Here is a 10,002-nt window from a genome sequence, read left to right as displayed (position 1 = left end):
AAGATGGTACTGTAGCAAGAAATAAGATGGGAGCTAGCTGGACAAGTGAGTGGGATGGCCGAGATAACTTCCTCCCGCGGGGTGCTCGGCTCAGCATCTCCCTCCTGAGACCCAAGGATAGGCTTGCTTCCAAACAAAGGGGATTCAAAAAACCGGCAGCACCCTCACAACCCCATATTTACAGATTAATCAAAGCCATCCCCTAGTCTAGAAAGGACAGATGCTACATGGAGCTAAAATGCCAACTACTGATCCAGAACTTTCAAGATGATCCCTTTCCCCAAACTTCTACACCATTCTTTAGATCGCAAACAGGAAGCCTGCAGACCAAATCCAACCTACAAATATGTTCTGCTTGGCTATCCAAGTGTTTTTTTAAAAATTCTGATTTAGTTAGCAATATACTGGGAGATTTCACATAAATATCTGGGTTTCCTGACTCTCTGAAAAAAGTTAGGACTTCCCTGGTGGTCCAGTGGTTAAGACTCTGCACTCCCAATGCAGTGGGCCCGGATTTGATCCCTGGTCAGGGAACTAGATCCCACATGCCGCAACTAAGAGTTCGCATGCCACAGCTAAAGATCCTGAATGCCATAACAAAGATTCTGCGTGCCGCAACTAAGACCTGGTATAGCCAAATAAATAAATAATTTAAAAAAGTTGGAAAATCTGTTCCCACAGAGCAACCCACAGCTGGAGCTAACAACTGCCCTCTTTAGACATGTGGGTGCTCCCCACCACGGCCTTACACCCTGCTTGCTCCACTCGTTTTTGTTAACTGCCTGCCATTTACACCCGCTTTGCTTGCTCACTGAACACCCCTTCGCAGGCTCCACAGTCACTAGCACAGTAAGGGGCCCGAGCTGAGGCTGAAGGGAATCCTTGTAGTCTATGATCGCTGGCTACAAAATCTGAGACTGAACAAATAAAGCAGGAAGGCTTTGCTGATAGATCCTGCAGCTCCATGAGGACAGCAGAAGCTGCTTCTGAATCTCTATGAGCTAGACAACCATTATGTTCTCTCCAACCACAGGAACTTTCCTGACAGATCAAGAGCTTTATTGTTGGGTAAAAACAGTTCCTGATCACAGATTCTGTGCTTTAGTTCCCCTGGTCCTGGGCTCTCTTCCACTCTGAAGCAGGGAGACTGCCTGCTGACTTTTCCAGCATGTGGCCAGAGTGTCAAAAAACAGACACTAGTCCTCAGTAAGAGCCCTGAGCAGCTGTTTCTTCAACTCATCACACCTGGCTCTTCTGGAGTCTGTCCCAAGTGAGAAGTTAGCAGAGTCCCTTAAACAGAGAGAAGAATTCAGGGCAAACTGCCCAACTGTCTTCACTGTGCTCCTGAGTGTGTGGCTTCCTCGTCCCCATTTTGATCCCGACTCGGCATCTTTAAGCCCAGACGGTACAGGGAATGGACAAAATATCGAGGAGGCTTGCAGACCAAGTTGAGTTCCTCCTTCCCGGCCTGCAGGGCAGGCAGAGTCAGCTGGCAGGCATGCAGGTGAAGGGGGATGTAGCGGGCCTTGGACTGCGGCAGCCCCAGCTTCTTCAGGATGCAGGCAGACAGCTTCTGTGCAGAGGAAAGAGCTCGTGAGCACAAGGCCAACAGCTCCTCCTTGACCAGCGTGTGGGGGCAGAAGACCTCCACTTACGGGGCCCCCTCACTAACTCCCAGAAGACACAGTGATGGACAGCCTGCTTCGGGGCCATTTCTAGGAAGGGTTCAGAGCCCATGTAAGAGAAAACCCACCACACCAGGGAAGCTCTCCTTGGCCAATTCTCTGGCTTTCCAAGAGAAGGGGCTGTAACAGCAAAAAACAAAGTTTCCACCAAGGCTCTTTAGCTGTAGCATGAAAGCCTGCTTTGAGCCTTCAGAAAGTCTCCTAACTGCTTCTCAATTTCTCCATAAGCTAGATAACTAGCATGGTACTGTGTCGGAAGACAATCAACACATCTTTGCTGTGACTCACTTCAGGGACTTAACAAGGGGAAAGCATAAGTTCTCCCCCTTATTCTGTTGCATGTTGGGTCAAACGTATATTACCTGGGGGGCCAGCCTGTTCCAATCTGAGTACTTGTGATCACCAAGGACTGGACAATCCAATCCAAAAGACAAGTGAACTCGAAGCTGATGTTTTATTCCTTTAAAAAAAGAGAGGGAGGAAACTTATGAGTCGCTATTGAAACAATACCACTAGTGGCATCTGCTTCTAATCATATTAAATCAAAGGACAGGAAAACCGGCAAAGCCCCAATGACAATAAGGTATAAAGAATAATATAACAAACAGTAAGCTATTAGGAAATAAACATTATAAATACTGTTAAGCCTCTAAATACCCCTCGCCACCACAGTTCCCTTTCCACCACAGATAACCACTGCTATCAACTCGGTGTCTATCATTGCCATGCTTTTTTTAAAAATAATTGTGTTGTATAACACGAAATAGTATTGCTTTGTACATTTATTTTTTTTATTGTGGCAAAATATACATAAAATTTACCATTTTAATCCTTTCTTTTAATATAAATTTATTTATTTATTTATTTTTGGCTGCATTGGGTCTTCGCTGCTTTGTTGGGTCTTCTTTCTCTAGTTGCGGCGAGCGGGGGCTACTCTTCATTGCAGTGCAGGGGCTTCTCATTGCAGTGGCTTCTCTTGTTACGGAGCACGGGCTCTAGGCGCGTGGGCTTCAGTAGCTGTGGCTTGCAGGCTCAGTAGTTGTGGCTCGCGGGCTCTAGAGCGCAGGCTCAGTAGTTGTGGCACACGGGCTTGGTTGCTCTGTGGCATGTGGGATCTTCCCGGACCAGGGATTGAACCTGTGTCCCCTGCAGTGGCAGGCAGATTCTTAACCACTGCACCACCAGGGAAGTCCCATTTTAATCGCTTTTAAGAGTACAGTTCGGTGGCACTGAGTACATTCACATTGTTGTGCAATCACTACTACAGCCCCTCTCCAGAACTTTTCCATTGCCTCCAACTGAAACTCTGTACCCAGTTAACAATAACTCCCCGCCCCCGGCTCTCTCCAGCCCCTAGTAACCATTACTCTACTATCTGTCTCTATGAATTTGACTACTCTAGGTATCTCATATAAATGGAATCATACAGTATGTGTCCTTTTGTGTTTCATTTAGCATAATGTCTTAACGTTTATCCGTGCTGCAGTATGTGTCAGAATTTCCTTCCTTTCTAAGGTTGAATTACATTCCACTGCATGATGTACCACATTCTGTTTTTCCATTCATCTGTTGATGGACGTGTAGGTTGTTTTCACCTTTGGGCTATTGTGAATAGTGCTGCTATGAACACTGGTGTACCAATATCTTTTTGAATCCCTGTTTTCAATTCTTCTGCATATATACAGGGAGCAGAATTGCTGGATCATATGGTAATTCTATGCTTCATTTTTTGAGGAATCAATTTGCAAATTTTTAAATAAACGTAAGCAAACCATTTATTTATTTATTTATTTTCTGAAGGGAAGAATTGATTTATTCTATCATTTTAACTGAATATTTCTCACCCACCCAGGAAACTGATTAAGAGTAGGAGTCTGCCTAAAGCAAACTATTTGTATCCTTCTGCTACCTACACTGTTTTCAACAGTCATCCCTATGGAAGCTCCCAGCCTTAGATCAGCACTGGAAGCACGCTCTGGTGCAACCCCAGAGCCCCCATCATACCAGCTGCTGGGGGGAAGGGGGCGGAGCCCAGCACAAGGCCCTGGGTGAAGCTGAGGGGCAGCGGGGCTTCTCCACCCACTGCAGAACAGTGGCACCCTCACCGGTAATAGGCTGGAGCTCCAAGAGGGCAGAGGAGAGGGTGCTGCTCAGCACCCGGTACTGAGTCACAGCCAGGTGTGCGTTCCTGCTGGTCCGTGCCCTCACTATCTTCCCATTGTCCATGCAGTAGTTCGGGGACAGCGTCATCTGGAGCCAAAGAAATCAGGACACAATTTCGAAGAAAGAGCAGCAAACCCATCCCTCTGGAGGCGCTCACCCACCTTGTGGTGTCGTTCCTGGCCCTGCACCTCCTTCTCAATGATGGGAATGTCCACGACTCCCGCTGAGGGCACCGGGACGTGCATCGTGATGGCCCTGGGGGGACACACACAGACCCTCGCTTAAGCCACAAAGGTGAGTGAGGCTCTCCTTGCATCGGCTACATAGAGGTTTTAACTCTGGACCTCCTGCACTACTGAGGTCAGTTCTTAAGATCAGAGGGTCCCAAATGATCTCTTGGTACAGTGCTTAGCCTGAGAGCTTGACACTATCCTTATAAGCCTATCTTTTTTACAACTAAACTAATACGTGCTGATTGTAGAACATTGGGGGAAAAAACAGAAAAACAAGAAAAAAATTATATTAATAACACGGTCACTCATCCAGCCTTTAAAAATGAGTATGGGGCTTCCCTGGTGGCGCAGTGGTTGAGAGTCTGCCTGCCGATGCAGGGGACACGGGTTCGTGCCCCGGTCGGGGAAGATCCCACATGCCGCGGAGCGGCTGGGCCCGTGAGCCATGGCCGCTGAGCCTGCGCGTCCGGAGCCTGTGCTCCACAACGGGAGAAGCCACAATAGTGAGAGGCCCGCGTACCGCAAAAAAAAAAAAAAAAAAAAAAAAATGAGTATGTACAGCTTAAAGTAAAACTAGGGTAATACAGTTTTGTACCCTGTTTTTCTTTTTTAAATAATAAAAGACGGTAAGTGCGAGCTGCATATGGAATAAATGAATAAATGAATGAACTGAGTGAAAATTTCACAGGGCCGCTCCTGCCTATTTGCCAGGCCAATAAAACAGGGAGGAACTGTGCTCAGAAAAGCCACAGGAACCCCAACCACAGCTCAGTAAGTCCCTCTTGTTGGAGGTTTCCCTCCATCACACCAGACAGAAGACTCTTTAATCTGTCCTTACGTCCATGCCTCTTCCAGTCAATCAGCTCTCCTGGGTAACACAGAATCACTGGCCCAGGAGTCACAAGCCCAGATATAACACTGCACACCCTGGACACCCCACTGCAGGTTGGTAGCAGTTTAGGCTGCTATCTGATACATTTTATCATACTTACACTGAGTTGTAACTACGAGTTGACCCTTTCTAATGACCTAACACTACTGCTCAAAAACGTTCAGTCAGTAAATATTCACTGAATATAAATAGGCACTGATTTTGGTAGGTACTAGTTCTAGAAGGATGAACAAGAAGACAAAAATCCCTGTTCTTAAGGAATTCCAAATCTAGTAAGGAGACTCAAACAAATAACTAGAATATAACAAATTGTTATCATACTAAGCCAGCAAGTGCTAATCAGTTGCCTGCTATATTCTACTTCTAACTTCTATTTCCTGCACCTGGTATTTAAGGCTGTCAGTAACCAGGTTCCCGCCGACCCTTCCAGCACTATCTGCCACCACCCCCCTGTTCCACACCAGACTGTAGGCCTTACTCCTACAGTGCCCGCTGTTCCTACAATCTGGAACACGTTTCTCCACCTCATCTATCAAACCCTTCATTCATCGAGACCCAATTAACTGACTCCAAGTCTTCCACGAAGCCTGATACAGAAAATGGTTAGCGATTCTGAACTTTTACAGACAATTCTCACAAATAACACTTTTTATAGACTTACATTTTGATTACTTGTATACATAATAATAGTCTTGATTTTCTATCTTTCAGCCTTTACTGTGATGTGGGTGCTGTGTTAAACACTTCACATGCACTGTCTCACTTAACTCTCTCATTGACTCCATTATTCCCATTTTCCATACGAAGACAAAGCTTAAAGAAGTTCAGTAATTTGCCTAAGGTTCTACTCTGGTAAATGACACAGGTGAGAGCTGAACACAGATCTTGCTGAGCTCTTAGCTACCATGCCAAACTTCCTCCGTTACCTGTAATCTCTTCTTATGGTGATTCTTAAACTTGATTCTACATCAGAGTCATTTGTGGAGCTTTTGAAAAATATAGATGCCCAATCCCCACACCCACCAGACTTATGAATCAGAACCTCTGTGGGTGGGTCTCAAGCATACAGATTTTTTAAAGGCTCCCAAGATTACAAAGCAGCTGCAAAATCAAGGACTAACAAGCAAAATCTAAAAAGAATACTCACAAATCAAACAGAAAATAGGCAAAAGAAAATAGTCTGTTCACAGAAACGGAAACGCAAACAGCCAGTAAACACACACACAAAAAAACAGTCAACATCACTAGTACACAGGGAAACAGAAAATAAAATATCATATATATATTTTAACCCATCAGAATGGCAAACCTTTTAAAAATGCATTGGTCAGGGATAAGGGGAGGTAGATATTCACCACTCCTAGCAGGAGTAAAAACTGACATAACCATTTTGGAGAGCAATTTGGGTAGTAACCATTCAAATTTCAAATGTGTGTACCCTTCAACCCAGCAATTCCATTTCTGGGACTCTGTCCTAAGGATATACTCACATATTCTTTGCAATAGGCTCTGAAAATTGGGAAAGTACCTAAACACCCATCAATAAGGAAATTATGATATCCATACAACAAATACATACAACAGAGCCATTAAAAAGGAGATAGCGCTAAATGTACAACACAAAATGCTCTCCAAGATATACTATCCAAGTGAAAAAAGCAGCATGCAAAGCAGTGTAAAATTTGCTGCTATACAGTAATATGCTTATACATGCCCCATATAACTCTGGAAGTTTACATAAGACACTAATAATAGGGACTGCTTCTGGAGAAGGAAATCGAGTAGGTGGGGGACAGGAGCAGGTTTCATTTTTGCTCATGCATTTTCTTCTATTAAAAAAGCTGAGGTAAATCTATATGCACTAACATGGAAAAGACCCCCAAAACAAAGAGTTAAGTGGAAAAAGAAAGTACAATATACATTGTAAAGTGTGATATATATACACACATCTGTATGTAACATACACAGGCATACACACATAGTGTATGCACCAGACATATATGTGAGTACGTTGAGTAAGCACCAGAGGAATAAAACCCAAAGTACCCCAAGGGAAGAAACTAGAATAATAGAATGAGTGGATTCTCCAGGAGTTTTTTGCTTTATCTTTGTTGTCTGACATTTTACCACAGGAACGAAATCATGTATACTCATATAATTAATTTTTAATAATTTTTATGTAGAGCCATAATTAGGAACCACTATGCCACCAGACTCTAATATCCTAAGCACTAAACCTGTTTCCTATAATTTTTATATGCCCACACGTCCAAGTTCAGTGCCTTCTATTACTGGGAGTTCCTGCTGTATGAACGGATGAATAGATGGAAGGGTGCCTACACCACCTCGACCGCCATCGATGGGCTTCATACCAGTACTTCTTTGTCACCTGACGGGTTCTAAACAACTCTTGGACTTGATGCGCCACTTCTTTTTCCCAAGCCAACACCATTACGCCTGTAGTTTCCTTGTCCAGCCGATGGCACAGATGCAAGGGCTCTGCCTTGCGGCCGTGAAGCATCTTCGCCAGGACAGGCAGTACATCACTGATGCAGAGCCGGACCCCAGGGCCACCTAAGAAGGAAAAAGCCAGAGGTTTGAGCGGCCAGGAAAAGATACCACCAAAGACCTCTACCTGGGACAACAGCCCTTGCTGGATTAATAGTAAATGCTTTCTAGAGCCTTATTACTGAATTGTGGTCCAGGGACTAGCAACATATCAGTCTGCCCAGGGAGCTTGCTAGAAAGGAATCTCAGGCCTCCAACCCAGACTAATTAATTAAAATCTGCATTTTAACAAAAGGCCCAAGTGACTCATATGCATATTGAAGTTTAAAAAGCACCATCCTAGAGCATGTGGCTTTCTCCTCAGACCTATATGTATATATATATATATTTTTTATGTACTCATACTAAAATTAGTAACCAAAATGATGAGAACCAATATTTCACTATATAAACAAAGGCTTGAGAATTTGCCAAGTAAACCCTAGTGAGAAATGCAAGACCATGAGACCCTCCTGAGGCATTACAGAAGAGCTGAGAGGCTGGGCTTTGGGGTGAGACATTCCTGGGTTCCATTCTATGGACCCTCACAACTAGCCATTGACCTTGGACAGATTACTTACTCTTTCCAACTTTCAGTTTTCTCATCTATAAAATGTAAATATCTTGATAATAGTTATCTCTTGGGGAACGGAAAGGCAAGCTACTGGAAGGATCAAGAGAGGAAAAAAACCATACAAAGCACTCGGCAATGTCTGATTTAATTCGTTGTTTTCATGTACAACCTTCTCCATACCTCCCCCCAAAACATTCGTTCTTCTAGCTAAAATATGCCTATTCCCCCAGCAAAACCCTTTCCACAAATGCATTTTTTTCTATCAGTCTTTCCTGACTCACCCTAGCTGTCTCTGACAACTACATTTAACATTTATTCAAAAACATTAAGGTTTCCATTAAGTTCTAGGCACCCTGGGGTTTTGTTAGGTATACACCAACACACGTTATGTCCTCTTTCCCAGTCCTGATGGAAAATAATCTGAAGACAGGAACCACACAGCCTTTGTCCTTCTCTATAGCAATCCTCGGTGGAGGTCTGCACACAGCAAATTCCATAAATCACTGCTGGCTGCCAGATGTTTGCAAGGTGGGGACTGTCTTATTTATCTCTGCGTCCTTACTGGTTCCTCACAGAGGACAGTACCCCACAAAAGTTTAATTACTTTGAAAGCAAGGCTTCAGAGAGCCCCCCAGTAAAGTTAGAGTTACCCCTACGTGTAGCAGAAGGCAGCAGCGGCCCGCCTCCCTTCCCTACATGCTGCTTACCATGCACAGGGAGACCGTAGGGCTTATTGATGACCACAAGGTCCTTGTCCTGGTGGACAAGTCCTCGGCTCAGCGCCTTAGCAAGCACGTTGGGGTGGACGCGCTGCAGCTGCTCTGTGAACCGCAGTAGTTCTTGCACTCTCCGCTGAATAGGGTTTGTGGGCACCTGCGGAGAGAGAAGGAGCGACGGTAAATGCCTGGTGGGGAGGACTTTCAGTAAGTCTGGGTGAGAATTTGGGAAGGGAATGCCTGTATTTTTGCATTAGACTCGCCCCGTCCCCGAGTAATTTGAGCGCAGGGGTGGGTGTGTCTCGCCTGTACCCACGTGGTGCTTAGGGCCGGGGTCGGCAGGAGCCAGAGACCCAGCCCACAGGAAGATACCGCATCCTTCCGACCTCTCCCCTCCGCTTTCTCCCCATTCTCCCCATTCTCCCACAAGTCCTCGACATTGATTACTTGACACGTGTCAGAGGACCCTCCCACCTCCCTCCCGGCCTGGGAAACCAGTGAGCGCACTGCCTCTTGGGAGTTGTGGTCCTTCTGGGCTCACCGGCTTCTTCGTCTTTTGTTCCTGTTTCTGGGCTCGAAGCCTCTCCGCTAATCGCTGGGCATCCAGGGGCCGAGAGGCAGCAGCAGCGGAACAAAGTGGCTTTGAGACAAAAGTGAAGAGATTCCCCAGACGCTGCCAGGAACCCCGGACCCAGAGGCCAGGCACACTACAGCTAGGAGCCGCCATCTTGCCGAGAAGGGAGGTGCGAGCTAAGCCCGCGCGCAGAAGACGGACTAGAGGGAGGAGGGAGTGGGTGGGCCCTGCGGGTCACGTGGGGCGGGCGGGGCGGGGTCCCGGGCGAGTCACGTGGGGACGATGAGCGCTAAGTGCGGCTGCGCCGGCTGGTAGCTGCAACTGGAGCGGTGGTGTTTGGAGGAGACGCGGTGAGTGTGTGGTGAAGCCGGGTTGGGGCTGGGAAATGCCGGTGCCTCAACGCTTTAACGTTTCCGAGTCCCCAGGGCTTCCGTTCTCGGAGACCCCTGTCTTGGGAAACCGTTCCTCCCTTTAACAGACGACCCCACTCAAAACCACCTCCCCGCCCCCGCGCCCGGGAGAAGCGTGCCCTATGAACACTCGCCCCAGAGCCGTCTGAGGCGCCCACCTCGTCCCTTTTGGCAACCACGTCCCGGGTGCTCGGCCAATCCCTCGAGG

The 10,002-nt window shown here is 46.4% G+C and overlaps 1 protein-coding gene across 3 annotated transcripts; it reads right to left on the bottom strand.

The window, feature by feature from the left end:
- Positions 1-1,048: 1,048 nt before the first annotated feature.
- RPUSD4 (RNA pseudouridine synthase D4) lies at positions 1,049-9,537 on the bottom strand (the record flags this gene model as incomplete). 3 transcript variants are annotated; one of them, XM_079707568.1, is made up of 7 exons in its annotated part: positions 1,049-1,573; positions 2,048-2,145; positions 3,791-3,935; positions 4,010-4,103; positions 7,346-7,547; positions 8,802-8,967; positions 9,352-9,537. In XM_079707568.1, the coding sequence occupies 7 exons, from the start codon at positions 9,535-9,537 to the stop codon at positions 1,334-1,336; spliced, it is 1,131 nt and encodes a 376-aa protein (XP_079563694.1). In that variant the 3' UTR covers positions 1,049-1,333. The 3 variants fall into 3 exon arrangements, with proteins under 3 accessions (XP_079563694.1, XP_079563695.1, XP_079563696.1); XM_079707569.1 differs by having other exon boundaries at positions 1,049-1,570; XM_079707570.1 differs by having other exon boundaries at positions 3,791-3,869; positions 4,037-4,103.
- Positions 9,538-10,002: the final 465 nt, after the last annotated feature.

Source organism: Hyperoodon ampullatus, assembly GCF_949752795.1.
Source record: "Hyperoodon ampullatus genome assembly, chromosome: 7".
Taxonomy (NCBI): domain Eukaryota; kingdom Metazoa; phylum Chordata; class Mammalia; order Artiodactyla; family Ziphiidae; genus Hyperoodon; species Hyperoodon ampullatus.
Note: the sequence above shows the minus strand (reverse complement) of the source record. Positions and strands in the feature narration are given on the sequence as shown.